Source organism: Theropithecus gelada, chromosome 3 (assembly GCF_003255815.1).
Source record: "Theropithecus gelada isolate Dixy chromosome 3, Tgel_1.0, whole genome shotgun sequence".
Taxonomy (NCBI): domain Eukaryota; kingdom Metazoa; phylum Chordata; class Mammalia; order Primates; family Cercopithecidae; genus Theropithecus; species Theropithecus gelada.
Genome location: NC_037670.1, coordinates 131,962,827 through 131,986,077, shown reverse-complemented (window position 1 = coordinate 131,986,077; position 23,251 = coordinate 131,962,827). Strand labels below are relative to the sequence as shown.

The following is a 23,251-nucleotide window of genomic DNA, read 5'->3' as shown; positions in this document are numbered from 1 at the left end:
AAAAAAAAAAAAAAAAAAAAAAGAATAAAGGAAGGTATTCATTTATGAAAATAAGTAGTTTTCCTGGAAGAGACCTTTAAAGCCAATCTCCTTGGAAATCAGAAGGTTTTTCCACTAAATACAATGTCTGTGCCAGGGTGATATTACTGCACGGAAGCACCGCTAATAGTTTACAAACTCTGGTCAAAATAGGAGTTGGAGGTTAAAACCTGAAGGTGTTTGCCACAACTGATAGAGTGTTCTTAGTAGCTGCCTACAGAATGCCACTTTTAAAATTTGGGCTAACTAGCTTAAATAAACATTTGTATTTACATTTTGTTTCCACTAATACACTTGGGAGAAAATGTTTCACTTAGATTTAAGTAACATGAAGGATAAGAAAATTCACATGGAAAACACTCTATTTTCCTGTAAAAAAAAGAAAACACTGCTTTTTTACTCAATTTTCAAATATAAGATCTCTTTCTAAATCTTTCTTAAGCCTTGTCACCTTAACACCCTCAATATTTAGAAATCAGTGAATATTTTTGAGTGGTACTGTGCACAAAGTATTGTACCACTGAATTCATCCAAATCATGCACTATTAATTGATATATTTTCTTAGTTCTTACCTTACTGAATTTAACTGGTTTAGGTCAACAGAACATGACCAAGGAAACACTCTCTTTAGAAATGGAACTTTGATCTTCTCAAGGTCATTACAAATGTTAGTTTTTAAAAAAACATAGAGCAAATAAAACGTGTTCATAAAATATTATATATCTTGCCAGAACCAAACAGGACACACTCAAACAGGTAAAATCTGCCTCTACCTGAACACTAATTCACTTCGAAAGTATCTCTGCAGTCTATACTTCAAACACAGAAGCTGCTATCACTTGTTATCAGATTGTAAACACAATGCTTACATTGTCAAAGAGTTCATTTTCTCTAAAATCTGATTTTGTCTTTTAAAGAAATGCTCATATAATACTAAGTTAAGTTTTATGCCAGATTTAAAGAGTTAAAGCTCAAAATATCTCAGAGCTGGAATTTTTGAAAGATGAAAAGAGAAACTAAATTTAGCAGGGTTAAGAAAAGTGTAGTACACATACACTCTTGTCTCTTTTAGTTTTGTACCACCCTGCTTATAACATAAGAAAAGAGATTCTTGGTGGATACAGAAAAAAGCAGGATTTTGAAGCAATATTTTTGTGTTTTGGAAATAGATGGCTTCATTCTTCAAAAGAATTAGTAGCTATATTTTATGCAGGGTTAAAAAAAGAACACTAGTTTCTCTTCTGAAATGTCTGTTGTAAATGGTAGGTAACTTAAATTCATTTTCATATAAACAATAACATTTCTAGATCATGTTCTAAATCTTTTGGAATTACAGAAAAGGCAACAGTACCAACTAAAAGATTCTTGAATTTTGGGCTACACTATGCCAACTATATAATATACCACTTTGTCTATAAGGGTAATTTATTTTTTAACTTATTGCTTCTGAACTGTCTTCTTTTTTTCACTTGAAGTAAAAAGTAGGAACGTGACTAAAGCATTTTGTATCACATAAATATTCTCTGGTGGATTTTTGTTCTATTTACAGAATTAGCTTTTATTTTTATGTTTTCCATCTCAAATTCAAATACATCCGGACTGAAGTAAACCCTTTCCAAACAATGTACCTTAACACCAATTGATGGTGAGGTTTCTCAGTGTCTGGCCAACATAAAAACCTATCTGTTGTATGCAGAAATGTTGCAAAGTGTCAAGCCACAAACTTACACTCAGAGTTTTCTGGGATGACATCGAATTTGGGGTATCTACTTTTCTGTGCTATGCAGATGCAACAAAAATAATTTGTTCTTTGACTAAGAAAAAAACAGTAGCAAAACTTTTTTTTTTTTTTTTTTAATGTAGAAGAAATCGCTGCCTTCAGGGAAATGGAGTTGGGATGCTCCACTTCAAGCCTACACTGCAATGTTATGTTGGAAGGAGACACTCAAATTCTTAGCTGACATCCCAGATACTGTTGCCTACTCTGTGCCTACCTGTCTCTCTCAAGGAACGCTTTCCTTATGTCTAACAGGTAGAATATATTAGTGCTTGAAATAAACAATATATTTTCTTGTAAGAAAACTGTTCCCCTGCAATTGCTTCTCTGAGAGGAGGAATATACGATGATGGAAAAATGTGATTCATTTTATAAAAACACATTTATAAACAACTTTTTAGGAACATAGCTCTTTTGCTAAGGCAAGAACATCTGTATTTACAACACAGATCTTAAACACCTACATGTTTTTCTGTATAACAGAGCATGTTTCTCTTGGCTGACACAATGTTTTATCTTCATATTTGAACAAGAATTTATAAATAGGTCATTCTTGGTATCTTAGAAGAACATTTAGGCATTAGTTTTGTTTTAGGAAAAACAGTGAAGTGTACAGCATAAAGTATCCTGCTAGTCTTTTTACTTTTTCACATGTACACAAAGTTACCATCTGAAGTCTTCCTTAATTCAGTTTTCAGTTTCTCCTGGTCTTGTACTAGTTTTTTATTTTCTGCTTCCAAAACACATTCTTCATCTTTACCATGGCTTTTCAAAATCTATTGCAAAAGGGAGATATAGGAAGAATTAAGCTTAAATTGCAATAGCCAGACGTTCTTACAGAAAATGAGCTGAGTAGCCTATGTAAAATTACTGGTCTATAATTTATTCTTTGTCCTTTTCAGAATTTTATAGTTTTCTACAATGTACTTTTGCTAACAGAAACTTAATATTTGGCAAACACCAAAAAAGATTTCTTATTATGGCTGAAATCTCTAAAGTGAACATAAGAATTTAAAATAATATTCTCAAAAGTATTTAGGTAAATAATGTCAGTCTTTCTCCATCAATTAATGAGAAATGTAAATCTAAGGGGAAAAAAACAGATCTGAAGATGATATTAACTAGAAAACCATTATGTTCTGATTGTAGAGTGATCTACTCAGCCTATTTTTATACAGACAAATTTGTAAGAGGAGAATATGTCAGAGTGGAGATGGGTAAGTGGGAAATGATGGCCATTTCTACAGCTGGAAAATTCTAATTTTCACTGAATAGTTACCAAATTACTTTTATTCCATTAATCCTTTCTAAAGCTCTTTGTATTTTAAAATTGATTCTGGTTTTAAAAATGTTAGTGTTTGCAGCTTATCTTTTCTAGGCAAGAACAATTAAGATCCAAATAGTAAAACAACTGATCAAAATAAAATTATCATGGAGTAAAAATTTCATAATCTGTATTGTGAACAGAAACTATAATTATCATCAGAACTAAGAAGCTGACTTAAAGAAATGACAAAGAATTTAAATTACCAAGAAAGACAAAGTAAATGTTTGAAAAACCTAATATGTATACTGTTGTACGTCAGTAGACTAAATAAAGAGACAGAAACTTCTTTTTTTTTTTTTTTTTTAAGAAACAGGGTCTCACTCTGTCACCCAGGCTGGAGTACAGTGGTGCAACCCATAGCCACTTCAGCCTTGACCTTCCGGGCTTAAGTGATCCTCCTATCTCAGCCTCCTGAGTAGCTGACACTATAGGCATGTGCCACCACTGCAGGCTAATTAAAAAAAAATTATATATAAACATATATATATTTTGTAGAGACAGAGATCTTGCTATATTGCCCAGGCTGGTCGTGAATTCCTGGCCTCAAGCAATCATCTCACCTCAGCCTCCCAAAGCGCTGAGATGACAGGCATGAGCCACTGTACCTGGCCAGTGGCAGCAACTTGATACTGACAGGTTCTATTGTCAGGTAAAAAAGGAACACAGGATAATTTTAAACAGACTGACATAAGAGAGGAATTTCTACTGCAGGGTGATTCATTTTCTAATGTAAGCCCATATATTCAACAAAACACAAAGTTCTACTGAGCAATGACTACATGCAAATACTTTACAATGCAAGGTGCTGTAAGAGATAAAAATGTAACAGAAACATGGTCTCGACTTTCGAGTAACTTCAATCTAGTAGAAAGGATGAGATGAGCATAAAAACTGTAGCACAAGACCAAATACAGTACTACTGTGCTATATAGAGATTAGGCAGCTCAGAAGGAGGAATTAAAGCTCTAATGCATATATTATATAATCCCAAGGACTATTTTTTGGAGACAGGAGGACTGAAGTACATTCTGAAACTAAAGGAGCCTCATATCTTCTCAAATTAATAAAAAAAGTTTTTTTTTGTAAAGAGCAGCACAAGAAAAAAATTCTCCAAATCCCTTTTAATTTGTTGCCTACTTCAAGCTGAAAACAACTCCAGCTAATACTTCACTGAATTCAGTTCATAAAATCTCCAGTGATTACCCAAATTAGAAGAGAATCATTGAGTTGCAGGAATGTTTTCACTGACTGCTTGAATTTTCATGCCATTGACTTGGAAAAGTTGGATTTGTGTTAGTCTTGTAAATAAGCTTTCACTACTGCACCTGTAAACTTGCCTAAATTTATGATGTGTAACTTGACGCTGGAGAAAGACCAAGAACCCTGAAATCTGAAATTTAATGACCACCAGCTACAACAACACAGGTGTTCACTGTCTCATCCAAATTATCCCACCTTGGTAAGTTACGTGGCTGGAAAAAAAAAATCAGAGCACAGTAAAGCTCTATCACGTTGAAGTAGCAAAATTAAAAGTAATTGGTTTTTCATAATTATTTCATTTCTTTAACTGAATATCAGAACAGAAAGGGGTCACAGGTACCACGTGGAAATTGTTCTATCGGATAACACAGGAGTTGAGGGCACAAAATAATGTGGTTATGAATGTGGATTCTAGAGTCAGGCTGCTTAGGTTCAAATTTTAGTTCTGTCACATATTAGCTGAATGATTTTTGCAAGTCACTTAACCTTTCTGTGCCTCCGTTTCCTCGTCTATAAAATGCAGATAATAACAATACCAAATTCATGGGGCTTTTCTGAAAATTAACAGTTAAAAACCTTACTGTGAAGCACTTGAAGCAATACCTGGCACAATGTTAACTATTATTTATAGCTAAGGAACTTGGAGGCCCATTAACATAGGTGATTTGTGCTATGTCACACATTGGAACTAGCACCTAAGTCTCTTGGATGTCAGGGTAATGCAGTTTCCAATGGAAAATGTGTCTCTGATAGAGAATGATGAGGTATGGCTGGGCGTGGTGACTCTTGCCTATTAATCCCAGCACTTTTGGAGGCCAAGGTGGGAAGATTGTTTCAGGCCAAAAGTTTGAGATCAGTCTGGGAAGGAAGGGAAGGAAGGGAGGGAAGGAGAGGAAAGGGAGGAAAGGAAGAAAGGACATTACAAAGGGGGTGTCTTCACAAGCTTATCTTTCCTTAGCTTATTTTTCAAAACCTACATGAAGCACCTTGAAATAGATGTCATCTTCTACATTCTCACTTATGGCCTTTATTGATCACTTTATTGGTCAATTAGTTATATTTTGGGCACTGACAACTGCTTTTATGTCCCGCTCACAGACTTTCTCCCCACTGCGTACTGGCTTTAGCCCAGCATATCTGTGCCGCCACTGATTGGGTCACAGCTATGCAGGAAGCAGTGAATCAGAATAGCATGGTACCAAAGGAGAAGAAAACAAACAAACAGAAAGAATAAATCATGCAGGGTCAAGGAATTGGTAATCATGACATAAGTTTCCTTGCATGGGTAAATGGTTCTGAAAACAATTCCAAGAGAAAAGTTGCAAAAGTATTTTGAGGAGGGTGCTTTTTTTTTTTTTTTTTTTTAAATAAAGGGCAAGACTAATTTAAGTGTATTAACTATAGTATGTATGGGAAAAATAACACTTTCCATTTTCTTAGAGCTAAGGAATAAGAGAAAAACAACTGAAGAGGAAAAAAAGCAGTGTTCTGATGGTTACAAATCATTACTCCAAAATGATGTGTATAATTTTAAATTAAGATATGTACATGATCAGTTGTTCCATAAATACAAGGCTATGTGCTTTCGAGTTTAGTTATCACGTATCAATCAAAGCTTTGATGACTGTGTTTTTATTTTTACCACTATGAAATGAGATCAAAGGATAGAAAATAAAGGAATAACATTAAATATTTCGAATATTATGTGAAATTATCAATCTAGCATCAATGACGTTTCTCTGCTTTCTGTAAACCAATCATTTAAAAGAAAACTAAAATCTAGGCTTAAAATACTTTAACTGAAGAAGAAATGGAAACGGAGTTATAAAGACTTTAGATTATAAAGTAAACTTAAGGGTAATGAAGGAATTAAAATTCATATTCCCAGAATACTATTTTTGCCTTAAATCACAGAAAATAGGTCCAATGGTATTAATCCACTATGGAGAAAAAGCAAATCCAAACAATAGTGAAAATATTAGTGGGAACAAGCATTTCTAAAGAATAGTAAAACTATTCTTGAAACAATCATTACATAAAATATTGTTAATTATGATCATTTTCTGCTTATACAATATAAAAATGCTCTTTTTGATGCTGAAAACAAATATATTAGATGCTGAAAACAAATATATTACTCCTTGGGAACACTAACAACATTTAATTTTTACAAAGAAAATTAAATACCCGTTTTAGTTTTTCATTTTCTTCCATAAATTTTTTGGCAGCCTTGTTAGTATTTTCTGCTTGAGTTTTAAGTACACCTTTGTTTGACAGTTCTTTCGCCAGTTGAGTAATAAGCGTAACCAGACGTCTCAACACTCTAAGAAAAAAAAAATCAGAATAATGTGTTACTGGCCAATCATCAGAAACTTATTTTAAAACAGTCATTGCCAAATTACTCCCCATTAGGTATAGGTGTGGTGGTGGCAGATAACGTTTAGGCAAAACCCATTATTTTTTTAAATTCAAGTCTTTTAGTAAAAACAGGACCATGTCTCATTCCTTGGAATCTTTGTTAGAAGACCAGCACTTAGAATACAGGTTCAGTGGTACTTATTTGTTTTCCTGTAGAAGGCTTTAGCTTGGAGGATTAGAAACAGGAAAATTTCATCTAGTGTGGCAGGGCCAGGAAGATAATTCTTTTTTTGGCCCAGTTCAAATTCTGCTATTTAAGGAACATTGTGTAAGGTCAATCAAGCTGAAGAACAGCTCGCTCACATCTGTTTATGGGTAACTGCCATTGTTAGAAGTAGTGACTACTATCTTCAATTATTCATTCAGCAGACATTCCTTTACTCAGGAACTGCTAAGTGTTGAGACACTCTGCTAGGCACTGCAGATGCAGCGGAAAACAGCAAAGTCCATGCCCTCGGGGGTTTAGTTCCTAGTTGGGTAAGCAAAAGTTTAAACAGTATTTAATTACAACCATGAATGACACTAGAAAATGAAGTATATATACATTCTTTGAGCATCTGTAAGAGAAGACCTACCTAGTTTGTGGGTAGTGATGGCCACAGAAGGCTTTGAGAAAGAGGCTAATGGATGAGTAAGAGTTAGCCAGGAAATGAGGAAAGAAAAGAGTGTTCTGGCAAAAGGAATAGGTTGTGTAAAGACCCTAAAACGGGAAAGAGTTAGGTACACTACAGAACTCAATCAATATTTGTTGCAAGATGGAATGAATGAATAAATGGTGAAGGTCAGTAAGGGTGGAATATATTGTACATGTCACAGACATGTATGAGACAAGGCTCCACAGAGAGGCAGGGGCCTGATCATTCAGGGCCTTATGGACTTTGCAAACCTACAAGCTGCTAACTACTGTTTGTTATTTGGGTATATCATCTGAATTCTTTTACAAAGATGTTATAAAAAAATCTACAAGTAGGCTGGGTACAGTGACTTGTGCCTATAATTTCAGTACTTTGGGAGGCCTAGGTGGGAGGATCACTTGAGGCCAGGAGTTTGAGACCAGTCCAGGCAACATAGTGAGACCCCATCTCTACAAAAAATTTAAAAATTAGCCCTACATGGTGGTGTGTACCTGTAGTCCTAGAAACGACAGGTTGAAGAGAGAGGATCACTTGAACCCAGGAGTTTAAAGTTACAGTGAGCTATGAAGGCACCACTGCACTGCAGCCTGGGCAACAGAGCAAAAGGCTGTCTCTCTTTAAAAAAAAAAAAAAAAAAAAAACCTACAGTAAAGGTGGACAAAACGAGAAAGAGAAGCATAAATCGTGTTTTTAAACTGTGCTTCTATTATTTTATTTTATTTTTTTTACTTACAGCCAAAAAAATAGTGAAAATCCAGAAATGTAAAGATTTCTTTGAGACCTAAAAAGTTTCATCTGTGTGTGTTCATAGGCATCAGGTCTGCTGGTGGAGCTCCTCTCAATGGTGTGAACTGAGGAATATTTCCTCACTTCTCTCACAGCATCTATTACAGAAGAAAATAAAAGATTACTTCTGGCTTTTAAGTATATAAACTTGTTAATAACGTTTTAGAATACCTGACCAAACTTTTAAATAACAGACTTTACGTAGAGGCGATCTTTTTGTCATTCCATCTCCAGTACACAGGAAGTTTTCATGCTCAAAGTAGGTGTTCTATAAATGGACACTAGTAGCAAATTTTGAATTACTATAGCATTTTTTAAATCATTAATCTAGTACTTAATATCATTTTATTGTTTCTCATCTCTAACTACACTGCAAACTATTATCCTTTACACTTTGTCTCTAAGATGACTAAAATTCAGCCTATTGACAATGACAGATGTCATATCCCACTACAGTCAATTCTAAGAGACTATCCCATTTCTCTTACTTTACTAGCATTTTATTACATATTATTACTTTAAATGATTGAGATCTTCAAAATATTTGGTCACAGTGAAATTTCCACTGGCACAGGTTTGCTAAAGTGGGATTTGATCTGTGGTGGCATACACTCCTCCCGACTAGTGGATGGCAGCTGCTACTGGAAATGTTCATATAGCTGCTCCTTTGATGCTGAAGTTCTGGGAAGTCTCAGATGCCGGGAAACTACGTCTTTCAAGTGGAAAATAGAAAACAGCTTATAAGGGTCTACATTTAGTGCATTCTTAGTTCTTGGATTCTTGTATGTACTAGGGAAGGCATCTGCCTTAGATGTCTCAAAAGCCACTGGAAGTATGAACAAGTTTGAATGCTCCCCTTTCATGTGACCAACAGAAGTCTTGGGTAAGAGTTATTGCCACACAAGGAGACTCCAGTTACAAAATTGGGGCCATTTTGACTACTATTTTACTGTTAGCAGCTTTATTGAGATAAAATTCACATGCCATAAAAATTTACCTCTTTAAAATGTGTAATTCAGTAGTTTTTAGTATATTCACAAAGTTGTGCAACCATTACCACTATCTAATTTCAGAACATTTCCATCACCCCACAAAGAAAATCTATACACATCCCTCACCTCCTGGTCACCACCAATCTGCTTTCTGTCTCTACAGAACTACTTGTTTTAGACATTTCATATAAATTGAATCATACACTATCTGCTCTTTTGAGTCTGGCTTCCTTCACTTAGCATAATGTTTTCAAGGTTCATCTGCACTGTAGTATGTGTCAGTACTTCATTACTTTTATGGCTGAATAATATTCCATTGTATGAATGTGGTAACATTTGGTTTATCCATTCATTGGTTGATGGTATTGAGCTGTTTCCACTTTCTGGCTATTACGAATAATGCTGCTATGAACATTCATGTGCAAGTTTTATATTGACATATGTTTTAATTTCTCTTGGTATATACCTAAGAGATGAACTGCTGGGCCATATGGTAACTCTATGTTTAATTTTTGAGGAACTGTCAAACTGTATTCCAAAGCAGCTTTACTATTTTACATTCCCACAAGCAGTGTATGTTGGTTTCAATTTCTCCATATCCTCGGCAACACTTGTTATTATCTTTTTGATTATAGTCATCCTAGTGGGTGTGAAGTGGCATTTCTTTGTGGTTTTGATTGGCATTTCTCCGATGGCTAATGCTGTTGAACATCTTTTCATGTGCTTGTTGATCATTTGTGTATCATCTTTGGAAAAATATCTATTCAGATCCTTTACCCATTTTTAAATTGGATTATTTGCTTTATTTGTCTCCCAAATGTCTTTCATAGAATTTTTTTCAAACTGAGAACTTTATAATGGATACTCATTACATATAGTTATGTTTCTGTAGTCTCTTGACACACAATACTTTTTTAAAAAGGTGCCAGGCCAACTGTTTTCTAGAAAGTTCTTACATTCTGGCTGGGTATGGTGGCTCACACCTGTAATCCCAGCACTTTGGGTGGCAGAGACAGAAGGATAGCACGAGGCCAGGAGATTGACACCAGCACGGGCAACATGGCAAGACCCTGTCTCTTTTTTTAAGTATTAAAAAATAAATAAATCAGCACAAAGAAAGTTCTCACATTCTGAATTTGTCTGAAGTGTAGTCCAATTTCTTTCTCTAACTCCTGTATTTTTAGAAAACTAGAACTCAGACTTGATTGGTTCTGCCAGGCCTCAGAAAGTAAAAATAAAATAAAACAAATACTTGATTGGACAAGGTTTAATACTTTTGCCAAGAATCCCTCATAGTTTATGCTGTGTAATGTTACTTTGTCTCATACTTTTTTGATGCTAAATTTGATTACTTAGTTAAGATGGTGTATTAGTAAGGGTTCTCCAAGGAAAAAGAACCAATAGAGGGTGTGTGTGTGTGTGTGTGTGTGTGTATGGGGAAGAGTGGTACAGGGGGCAGACAGAGAGAGAGAGCGAGCTTGAGATTTATTTTAAGGAACTGGCTCACATGCTTGTAGAGGCTTGTTAAGTTTAAAATCTGCAGGGTAGACTGGCAGTCTGGAGATTCAGGGAAGAAATACAGTTTGAGTCCAAAGGCAATCTGCTGGCAAAATTTCTTTTTGCTCAGAGGAGGTCAATCTTTGTTCTATTAAGGCTTTCAACTGATTAGATAAAGCCCACTAACCTGTTTTTATTTTCCCCTTTACTGTTGAAATCTGGTAGTGAGTCTCTCAATTTTGTTATTTGTAAAGATTTCTTGGCTGTTATGAGAGTTCTTTGCATGTCTGCATAAATTTTAGAAGCAACTGATCAACTGCTACAAAAATGCCTGTTGGGTTTCTGGGACTGTGTTAAGTCCACGGAATTTTGGAAGAACAAACATTTTAATAATATTGAGTATTCCAACTGATAAAAAATCCCCATTTGTTTTGATCTTCTTTAACTTCTTTCAGCAATGTTTTTGTACTTTTCTGTATAGAGCTGTTGTGCCTCTTTTATAAAGTTATTTCTAAGGTTTTTAGGCTTCTTGGTGTACTTAGAAAAGGAATTTTTAAAAATGTCATTTGCCTATTGTTTACTGCTTATAGTATAGAAATACAATTACTGATATACTGAATTTTTGTGCGCTGACCCACCTGTATTTTGTGACCCCACTATATTAATTTCTTTGACATAATAGCTTTATTATAGATACTTTAGGGTTATTTCTTTCTTTTTTTTTTCTGAGACAGGGTCTCACTTCGTCACCCAGGCTGGAGTGCAGTGGTGTGATCACGTCTCACTGCAGCCTCGACCTCTTGGGCTCAAGCAACTCTCCCACCTCAGCCTTCTGAATAGCTGGGACTATAAACATAAGCCACCATGCCTGGCTAATTTTTCTACTTCCCGGTATAAACGGGGTTTTGCCATGTTGCTCAGGCTGGTCTGGAACTACTGAGCTTGAGCAATCTGCCCACCTCAGCCTCCCAAAGTGGTGGAATTACAGGAGTGAGCCACTGTGCCAGGCCAGGATTTTCTATATAAATAATCGTGTCATCTGCAAATAAGGATGTTTTACTTCTTTCTTTGCAATCTTTATGCCTTCTATTTCTTTCATGACTTATTATATCCTGGCTAAGACATCTATTACTTAAATGAATAAACAGAGGGTGAATATCCTTGCCTTGTTTCCAATCTTATGGGGGAAGCCTTTGATATTTAAGTATGATGCTAGCTTGAGGATTTTAGTAGATCTTCATCAGAACGAGAAAGTTTCCTTCTAAACCCTAATCTGCTAACCTTTTTTAAAAAACTGAGTGAATATTATTTTTTTCACTGTCAATATTCAATATAATGAGTAGATATTATTAAGGTGGAAACTAAAATCACTGATTTTAAACCTTTTTAAAAAATAAATATTTAAACCTACAATTTTTCCTTTAAGCAGTGCTTTAATGGCATCTTACAAACTTTAATATATTGTATTTTCATTATTGTTCAGTTAAAATATTTTCTAATTTCCTTTGTGAGTTCTTTGACCCAAGGATTACTAACAAGTGTTGTTTAATTTTTCAAACATGTATAGGTTTTCCAGATTTCTGTTACTGATTTCTATTTTCATACTCTGTAGGGGCTGGGCACAGTGGCTCTCATTTGTAATACCAGCATTTTGAGAACAGGAGGATCACTTGAGGCCAGGAGTTTGAGACCAGCCTGGGCAACAAAGCAAAAGTCTGTCTCTATAAAACAACAAAAACAAAACCCCCATACTCTATATGATTCCAATCCTTGGTAGGATTTCAATCCTTTGTATTTACTGAGACTTGTTTTATGGCCCAGAATATAGTGTATCTTGGTGAACAGAGTTTAGTATATTCATGTGCCCTTGCAAAGATTATGTACAGCAGGGGTCCCCAACCCCCAGAGCCATGCACCTGTACTGCTCCATGGCCTGTCAGGAACTGGGCTGCACAGCAGGAAGTAATTGGCAGGCCAGTGAGCAAAGCTTCATCTGTATTTACAGCCACTCCTTATCTCTCACATTACTGCCCGAGCTATCAGATCAGTGGTGGCATTAGATTCTCATAGGAGTGCAAGCCCTACTGTGAACTGCACATGTAAGGAATCTAGGTTGCACGCTCCTTATGAAAATCTAATGCCTGATGATCTGCCACCATCTCCCATCATCCCCAGAAAAGAATGTCCAGTTGCAGGAAACAACCTCAGGGCTCCCAGTGATTCTACATTATGGTGAGTTGCATAATTATTTCATTATATATTACAATGTAATATTAATAGAAATGAAGTACATAACAAATTTAATGTGCTTGAATCATCCTGAAACCATCCCCTGCTCCTGCATATGGAAAACCTGTAAGCTGGTCCCTGGTGCCAAAAAGGCTGGGGACTGCTGATGTACAGTTTACAGCTGTTTGGAGAGGTTTGATTTTTATCCTTTTTTAGCATAAGTCTGTTTTGCTTTAGGTCTTAGTTATAGTAAATTTCTAGTTCCTGGGATATAGTCTCTATTCCGAAGGAGCAGCCCTTCTGTGATTTTAGTGGAAAGGTTCAAGGTCTTTACCAAGCCCCTCTAACGTGATGAGGCTCATACTCCAAACTGTCTCTCCTTGGTGGCCAGCAGCCAAAATTTCTTCTCAGCCTTGCTGCTTTCCACTGGCTGTTCCTTTTCCATTGAGCTCCTTGGAATCTTTTCTATACATCCATGGTTCAAGAGTCAACCAAGAATTTGAGAAGAGTTTACATGTGGATTCTGGGGTTCCCTTTTTGGATTCTCTCCTTTCTTAGACACCCCTTTTATTTTCTAATCTATCTGACCTCTGTCAGTAAGAGTGTCTTTTTGCTTTGAGTTCTATACAGTTGTCTATGCCACATGACTGGAAAGCGGCTGGAAGAAAGGCTATATAAATGTGATCACACCCAGTATGATTCCCTTCTTTTAAGGGTTGACTTCCCTCTAGTTTCTGCCTGCTTTTGGTTGCTCTACCAGGCCTTCAAATACCTTTTTTCATATTTTATTGAGGGTTCATAATTTTTAACAAAGGATAAATAGTCTAATACAATCCGTTTTGCTATGACCAAAGCCAAACTCCTATGTCTTTAACAAAATTATGTTTTAACTTATTGAGGTGAAATTCATATCACATAAAAGTAAACACTTTAAAGTGAGCAATTCAGTTGTGCTTAGTATATTCACAATGCTGTGCAACTATCACCTCTGTCTAGTTCCACATTTCCATACTCCAGAATAAAACCCAAATAAATCACTCTAAAACTTAAAAAATTCTTAATTTTTGACTTTATATTTGTATGCCATATCTATTCCTGAAAGTCTTAGTTTCCAATACCATGAACATACTCATTTGCTTGATGCTACACTATACATAAAACAGCTTTTAAATTACCAACAACAAAACTATTATAAAGTTTCAGATTTCATTGTAATCCTCTTGGTTCTTAAAATGTACCCTACCAGGGAGGTAAAAAGTTAAGAGTACTATGTTCAAGAGTAATTATTTTCTCTGTGTTGTATATATCAATCTGATATACTATTCAGTTCATTTGTTCTGACTTATTTTCACTTCTAGAGCTTGCTTTTTTCTAGCTCTGTAAAATTTGAAGTTTTCTTTCTTTAAATTCTAGAATAGTTTAAGAAGCAGTAGTAATATCTGTTTTCTGAAAGCAGTAGGGTTTCTTATAAAACTATCTGGTGTTTTGCTTTTTTTTTGAAATAGGGGTCCTTTTGATAACTTTCTATAATTTTTCTATATAAATTAGTCAGCTTAAATTTTCTATATCTATTGGTGTTCATTTGGTAAATTATATTTTTCTACAAAATTATACATTTTATCTAGGTTTTCCAATTTATTTGCATAGTTATATAAAGTAGTCACTTAAATGATCTTTAGAAAATTTCCTGTATCTTAATGGCTACTTCCCCTTTGTCATTTCTCAGATTGCCTCAATAATGTAGTAAGATGCCAACCTCTACAAAAAAACCAATAAACAAAGATAATATATATTTATGACTTATTTTGAGTAGGCAGATAGTGAGTACTATGAAGGATCGTTATGCTGCTTTGTGATGCATCATCCTTGGTAATTAAATGGGACTAATACTCCTGGATCCACTATGCAGAAAAGCTGAAGATTAACCAATAATATTAAAAAGGTTTATTAATGTAAATGGTCATGTAAATCTACCTGTAGAATATATCACCTGTATACTAACAAGGTAACTATGTCTGAAAGATGGAATGGAGTCAACAATAAGGGAAGGATGTGACATATAGTCAATTTTCTATAAACCATCTGAAGATGATCCAATTTTACATCAGTTGTGGAAATTTTCAAATTCCTGGGATGCATTTCTGCTAACACTGAACATACTCTTGAAATTCCCACTTCCATTCTGTCTCTTACCAGCAACTAAAATACACACACATGCACACACACTTGTATGCACACACTCAGTTAGTGTTGGCTCTAAGACTATAAATACTTCTTAATAGCTGCCTTATTTGGCTGGGTGTAGTGGCTCATGCCTGTAATCCCAGCACTTTGGGAGGCCAAGGTAGGTGGATGGCTTTGAGCTTAGGAGTTTGGGACCAGCCTGGGCAACATGACAAAACCCTGTCTCCACAAAAAACCCCAAAAATTAGCCAGGGGTTGGTGGCTCTCACCTATAGTCCCAGCTACTTGGGAGGCTGCAGCTGGAGAATTACTGGAGCCCGGGAAGTGGAGGTTGCAGTGAGCCGAGATCACTGCATTTCAGCCTGGGTGACAGAGTGAGACCCCATCTCAAAAAATAAATAAATAAATAAATAAATAAACACATATAAAAAGAAAATGTATAAAAAATAGTTACCTTACTTAGAGAGATAACCAAGAAAAAGGAAATAAATTTCAAAGTAAAATATAAATTAAGCACGAGTAATCCACTGGTTTTGCATTATTTACATCAGTGTTGTGCAATGGAACATCAGAGTCTGCACTTTACATATGTTACTGCATTTAAATCTTAAAACATGAAAGTAGGTGTCATTACTCCATTTTGGATGGAGACCTAGAGGATAAGCACCTATCTGGCTGCCTGAACTATCCATGATGTCCTTGTTCTCTGGGAATTAATTACCCTGTTTACTCAAAGACGCAGGCTTCAGCCAGCAGTCATGATTCTCCCTGGTGACTCTCCTGGTTATAGGAGATGAGGAGTAGATACCTGGTGCTAGCTGGTCCAATTTTTTTCCTTTGATTTGGAATTGGGATTCAGAGATGATGAATTAATCCTTGCATATGTCTGGAATGGTAACACCTGGCAGCTGTGCTGTACCCATTTACTGCCTTGGCGATAGACAGAATATCAGAGTCCATAATAAAAAAGAATGAAGTATATATAGGGAAAACATATGGCCAAGAAAAGGACACTTCAGTTCCAAGTACTAATCCTTCCCTGGAATTTGGCTTCCTTCCTTCCTTGGGCTACTCTGCAACAATCCCAAATTTTATTACAAATTTTTCCTTTTTTGGTCAAGTGAGTTCAAGTTGATTTCTCTTTTTCTGAGACGGAGTTTCACTCTTGTTGCCCAGGCTGGAGTGCAATGGCGCAATCTCGGCTCACTGCAACCTCTGCCTCTCGGGTTCAAACAATTCTCCTGCCTCAGTCTCCTGAGTAGCTGGGATTACAGGCATGCGCCCCCATGTCCGGCTAACTTTTGTATTTTTGGTAGAGATGGGGTTTCACCACATTGGCCAAGCTGGTCTGGAATTCCCGACCTCAGGTTGATCTGCCCGCCTTGGTCTTCTGAAGTGCTGGGATTACAGAGGCGAGCCACCGTGCTCAGCCAAGTTTGTTTCTAATGTAACCAAAAGAACTTACACTACAACTCTCCTCCCTTACATAAGTGACAGTTTTCAGTACAAATTTTTGTGATAATTTTAGAGTTAGAAGATCACAAAATTAGGAGCTGCAGAGATTATTTCCATCTCTCCCTTCATTTCACAAGATGAATAAATCAAACCCAGAAAAATAAAAGCCATTTCAAAGGTCATTTAGTTAGCTGGTGGCAGAACTGGAATTGGTTTTCCTTATTGTTCTTTACTGATTTGTTGTGACTAGTTATATGGCTAGAGATTCAATCCATAACATTAATAATGTACCACGAGACAAATATTTACATTTTGAAAAGAGGCACAAACCATTCATACCTTTCTGTTTTTGACAATACCATCCCTTCTCATGCCAGATGTTCTTAGTTTTATAAAGAGGATTCTATTTGAGAGGTTGGTGGTTTGGAACATAGAAGACATTTTCTCACAAAACAGTGTCAAAGATGGCGGTTAGGGGCCCAAGTTTGCCTCTCTAAATCCTATTTCACCAACAACACAACAACTCTGAGGGAATTCTGAGGGAAAACATACTCTGTGCAAGAAGGGGCATTTCAAGAAGTAGCTGGGTAATCTTAGACAAGTCACTTAATCTCTCTGAGCTCAGTAACAACAACTAGAAAAACATGGTGATAATTAAGACTCATGGAACTTCTGGTTTGACAAGAACCTAAAGGTCTACTTTTAATTTTTAAAATATAGTTATCATGAAAATTTAAAACATGCTGAAAAATGAGTATAGACGTTATATAAACAAATGGGCATGGTCATTTCCCAATAAAACTTTATTTACAAAAATAGGCATTTGGCCCACAGGCTGTATAGGTTGCTGACCCTGTTATGTAACAATGCTGTTATCACAACTAAAGTTAACAAAAATTCCCTAATATTATACAATCACTCCATATTCAAATTTTTGCAGTAGTCCCCAAATCTATGTTGCAGTTTTTTTTTTTGTTTTTTTTTTTTTTTTTAAATGAAGGGTCTTGCTCTATTGCTCAGGCTGGAGTGCAATAGCTCACTGCAACCTTGAACTTCTGGGCTCAAGCAATCCTCCAGTCTCTCAGCCTCCAGAGTAGCTGGGACTACAAGTGCACATCACCACACCTGGCTAATTTTTACATTTTTTGTAAAGATAAGGTTTTGCTATGTTGCCCAGGCTAGTCTCAAACTCCTGAACTCAGGCAATCCTCCCGCCTTGGCCTCTCAAAGTGCTAGGATTACAGGTATGAGCCACTGCGCCCGGCCATGTTTATTTTTTAATCCAGTCCAAATCCACACCCTGCATCTAAGATGTCCTTGGAGAGCCTAACCATTCTATTCTTTTATTTGCCTTTCTAACAGCTAAGCTCCTGGGTGCCTAGGACATCACAGTAACAAAGGAGAGACAACACCATGAAAAATAAAGTCTGGTGACTCTGAACAGCAAGGTATGCATAAATATACAGCATTTAAATCTTAAAATAACCTAAAAGGAGTTAAGAATCACAGTGCCCTGTTGAAACTTAAGTTTGAACATATAGAATGGTAGGATCTATCAACTGTGTATCAATATATCAGTATCCACTCTATGTAGTATCAATATACTATATAAAGTCAACTGTACACAAATTGTAACATCAACTCTATTAATTAAAAAGAAATTCATTTAACAAACAATAGAGTTACATTTATTCAAAGAAGGAATCTAGTACTTACCTAGAAATAGAACAATCAATAGGATGATAATGGTAAGGAAAGCCTTATTCCAAAAAGTTGCAATTTTACCCCAGACATTAAATGAAAAAATCTTCTGCCATCTGTAAAGCAATACAATTATATCAGGTATAAAAAAACTAAAAGTTTTGAAATACTTTCTAAATACTGAAGTAACATTTTTGTAATTGTGTAGCAAGTAAAAAGAATTACAGAAATTTAATTTTAAAATTTATTAATTCTGACAAGACAGAATATCTCATGAATTAAAAAACAACTCTTTCAAATTTAATAATAATCTGATATCTGATTATCCTCTGTCTGGTGGCTTAAATATTCTAAAAGTAAACCACACATGAGCAAAACCTTAAAAAGGAATTCTTGCAGTAGTAAAATATTATATTGTTGATAGAAGCTATTACTCTGTATCTTTTTCATGGTCAAGGCAATGACTTAGAAATAACAAAGATATATTGTTCTAACAATTGGCAACATTTCAGGAGTGGGGTCTAACTCTACACACTGATTTTTATATAGTACACTTTTAACATATCCTCCAAGTAAAAGTTTCTCTACTTTAAAAATGAGGGAATTATAAAAATTACCCAGGTATTACATACATAAATTGAAAAAATCTTAATTATGTAACGATAATTTTCACACACACACACACACACTATATATATATATAAAAAGCCATGTTAATTACTACAGATAAAGATGTGAACATAGAGGAAATGAGATGGGGAAGTAGTCTAGATGGATTGAACAGTATAAGCAAAGACAGTGGTAAGAAAGCATGGGTTGTAAATGGCAGAGTGACAAAATAATCCATCATGCAATTGTACATGGGCAATTTAAATGAGTAACACTTTAGTCGAAAGGAGGCAGAAAAATGTAGTAAGCACTTACGCTTCAAGCACTTACAACTTGAAAAAAAAAGTTTCACTTTAAGATTAGGACAAATTTAAGATTTAAGATTAGGACAACTTTACTTGAAATTGGTGGGGTGAGGGAGATTCATACAGATGAATCGGTTCCTTTTGTCTCTGCTTCCAATTCCAAGCATTTTATATAGCTAATATTTAAATTATGCAATATAAAATTTTATATTTTTAAGATAACATAAGTGGTAATATCTTGATCTAGGTCCAAATGGAAATTTATTTATTTCTTCAAGGTCTGGTGTGGTGTAAAAGGGAACATAAGAGACCTCCCATAGGGAACAACTAGCATTTGAGCACCTTATCAGAGTTACAACATATTATGTTCTCACTATATTATGGTTCTAAGTATTTTTACATGTTTTATCTCATTTAATTACAACAACTACCATATGAGGTAGACACTAGTACTATCTCCATTTTACAGATGGGGAAACAGATCAGAGAGGATCAAGAGCATGCCCAAGGTTAGTATCATGCAGTTATAGGTGACCTGATTTCTGAGCATGTGCCTTTAACCACTGGGTTATGTAAGAAAATAATAGAGACTAAATGATGACATATTTTCTTAAAGATTATGGTGATACACATATAAAAGATAAAAAGATGTGGATACACATATAGTTAGGGCACATTATAAATGATCTGCGTGCATACATACCGTATTTTCTTTATATTTGTACATGAGAATACATTTATATATCATGTGCAAATATACACACATCTATCTAACAGCCACTTGATCAGGATGGGTAAAATTTTTATTTGGCAGGAAGAAAAATAATGATCCATAACTTACAGATCACTCTGATGGAGAAAAGATCAACTTACAATTTTTTCTTCTTTGCAAACCCTTAAGTCTTATCTATAAATTAGATGTTTACACACAAGATCTTTCTTTCTCTTGAATATATAGGATTCTATCATTGCAAATACTACTAAAAAGCAAAACAGGGTGTTACTGAGTTTGAAACAAAACCTACAGGATGAGAGGCAGCATGATGGAGTAGAAAGAACACTGGACTAAGAGCCAGATTTTTATCTAGAACCTGTCACTTACCAGCTAGGTAACCTTAGGCTACTTGCCCTCCTGGGTTGCAGTATGCGATCTATAGAACATGGGTGGGATGGATCAAATAAGATCAAAGACCCTACAGGATGATTCAATTTTTTTTCTTTAGTAAGAAACAACGTACTGAGCTTAGCTTAGCTGATAGAGAAGGACAGAAGAGAGCAGAAATCCAGGCAGGTAAGGAGCAAGTTAGGAGTTGTGAAAGACTATTTGGACGCTGAGCTAAGGTAAAACTTCTTGAAGTTTCTCCCAGTCCTCCTGGGATTTTACTACACTTTAGTGAGTTATCTCTAGGATCTCATTTACGAAAGATTTTCTTTTATGCCAGGAATATGAACAAATGTCTTGCAACATTTTTATTACGTGTGCATTTCCCCATTCATACTATCAAATTTCTGGATCTAAAACTAAACGACTAAAAAGTAGATTATTTCAAGGGTAAAACGAGCCAGTGCTTGGCTTGAAACACTGTACTTGGTTCTTAAAGACCTTAGATCCGTCACTAAAGAACTAAAGCTAATACATGGTTGTGATACTTTTTACATTCAGCACTTTTAATAGACATTCGTTAATTTTATGTGAAACCAAAAGTAGTAAAATTGTCATTAAACATTAATGAAACTATTTATCGGTTACATAGGCCAAAACTAAGAATAATTTATTGGCTTTGGTTTCTAAATTGCTGTTCCAGTGCCTCAATGAAACACTTTTACACCTATGCTGTACTGTAAACATGATTTATCCACTTACATTTATTTAGTTCACGGCTCCAATTCAGGGCAATAAAACAAAGGTAAAACCTGAGACAAGGCAGGGCAGGTGTTAAAAGTATAACTGTTGCTTTATTATATCTGTAATCAACAGAATCAAAAGCATAGGCCCCTTTCCTTTTAGAAGGGAAGAAAAAGTTATTTCACCTGTACACGTAACAGAGTTTTATATAAAATGTTATTTTAATATTGCCATTATATACTACCTAATTCGTTAGGTGTGTGTATTTTCAAAGACTTTCTAAACTTTTTAATGCTCAGAAAACTTTTTTCATTTTACATTAGGAGTGATCCAATATTTATCATAGTTAACGATTTGAAGATTTCCTACCTCTGAGGAGGAATAAAAGGTAGGCAGAAGATTAAAATGAGTCCTATTTCGGCATAAAGAAAGGTTGCCACTGCCGCCCACTGGAGTGTCATTTTTTTTTCTTCACACCTAAATGGAGAAACGCTTATTTTTATCTTGCTTCCTTTCAAACAAAACCGTTCAATGCCCCGAGGCGCAGCGTTTTTGTCCGGGGGAAGGACCGTGTCCCACCTTCCCGCACCTGGGGGGTCGGCACGGACCCCGGTCAGGAAGGGGGAAAGGGTGGCCCGGGAAGCGGGTAGCTACCTCCCTGGGAGTCGTGGGACCTGGCGAGGCGGCCCGCTGGCCACTGCCTTTTCCGCCAGCTTCGCGGCGACAGAAGCCCAACGCCACCCTCCACCAACGCCCGGCTTCCCGGCCCTCCCGCTCCCAGAAGGCGCCGCGGGCCCTCGACCACCGCTCCGCGGACCGGGCAGGGCCAGCCCCGCGGGGTTCTGCAGACCAGGGAGCGGCGCTCTCCCTCCGCGGCCTAGCGCCCCACGGGTCCCCGGGTTGCGGCCGCCCTTACCCGCCGGCGGCCCGCCTGGCTCCCCGCGCTGCTCCGCGGCAGCCGACGCGCGGGACGTCAGACGCCGCGGCCGGGCGGGGGAGGGGAGCCAGGGCCCCACCCAGCCTCCCGCCCCGCAGGCTTCCCGCCCGCGGGCCCGTCCCGTCTGAAGTCACAGGCGGCGCGACCACTTATATGGGCAACAACTGTTTTCTAATTGGCGGAGGAGTCAGAGCATGAATTAGACTTTTGACCTGATGCTTGGGGATCGGAGCGCAACTTCTTTAGGACGGCAGACTAAGTGCAGCCCCGGCTGGAGGGCGCGCGGGGTGCAGGTCTAGGGAGCCGGGCCGGGCGCCGGGGCTGGATTGGGTGATGCAAATTCAGCGAACGCGCTTAAGACGCACTCCTTTCCGGTCACCTCTCTTTTTATAGTGGGAACTGTTTGTGTCCAGAATTAAGCTATCATTTAATAAGGGGCCAGGATGAGGTGGTCGTGCAGCATTTTGTTCTGGAGAAGGTAGGATCAACTGTAGTATCACAACATATTCCGTAGGCGTTCCCATTCCCGTCCATGGGCTGGCAAGAGGCAGTAAACTTTAGCGTGATGTTTGGGGACTGGTACGAAAGGTGGGTATGGGGATATTCTTTTAATTACTATTTTCCAGCTTTTCAAACTGTGCATGTACATTTAAATTGTTGAAGAGTTTTTTCAATATTGACAACGTATCAGGAATTTAATAAAAGTACTACCCTGGTTACAATTACTTGGGGAATAGTAAACAAATGCTGAAAATGGATAATGATAGAATATAAAACATTCAAAAACACATTTAAGTTTGTTCTTTTTCTGAATGTATCACCAATAATCTGGATCACGTGTAACAGAAAAATAGAAAACACAGACTTTGAACATAACTGTAAGGAAGATTTTTTTTCTTTTTTTTTTTGAGATGGAGTCTCCCTCTGTCTGTCACCCAGGTTGTATTGTGGCGGTGCGATCTCGGCTCACTGTAGCCTCTGCCTCCCAGGTTCAAGCGATTCTCTGGCCCCAGTCTCCTGAGTGGCTGGGATTACAGGCACCTGCCACCATGTCTAGCTAATTGTTGTATCTTTAGTAGAGACAGGGTTTCACCATTTTAGCCAGGCTGGTCTCGAACTCCTGGACTCAAGTGATCTGTCTGCCTTGGCCTCCCAAACTGTTGGGATTACAGGTGTGAGCCACTGCGCCCAGCCAGGAAGTAACTTTTTTTTTTTTTTTTTTGAGACGAGTCTTGCTCTGTAGCCCAGGCTGG

General features: G+C 36.8%; 1 protein-coding gene across 2 annotated transcripts in view; it reads right to left on the bottom strand.

Annotated features, from left to right (window-relative positions):
• Window positions 1-22,715, bottom strand: part of BCAP29 (B cell receptor associated protein 29) — a 41,018-nt gene extending 18,303 nt beyond the window's left edge. Inside the window, exons 1-6 of one of the 2 annotated variants that reach the window (XM_025379416.1) lie at window positions 21,978-22,715; window positions 21,431-21,538; window positions 18,317-18,417; window positions 8,191-8,341; window positions 6,592-6,727; window positions 2,485-2,593 (exon numbers count right to left, since the gene is read on the bottom strand). In XM_025379416.1, the coding sequence (XP_025235201.1) occupies window positions 2,485-2,593; window positions 6,592-6,727; window positions 8,191-8,341; window positions 18,317-18,417; window positions 21,431-21,522 (589 nt within the window). In that variant the 5' untranslated portion in view covers window positions 21,523-21,538; window positions 21,978-22,715. The remainder of the gene's footprint in view (window positions 1-2,484; window positions 2,594-6,591; window positions 6,728-8,190; window positions 8,342-18,316; window positions 18,418-21,430; window positions 21,539-21,977) is intronic. The other variant, XM_025379417.1, reaches the window with a different exon arrangement.
• Between the last annotated feature and the right edge of the window lie 536 nt (window positions 22,716-23,251).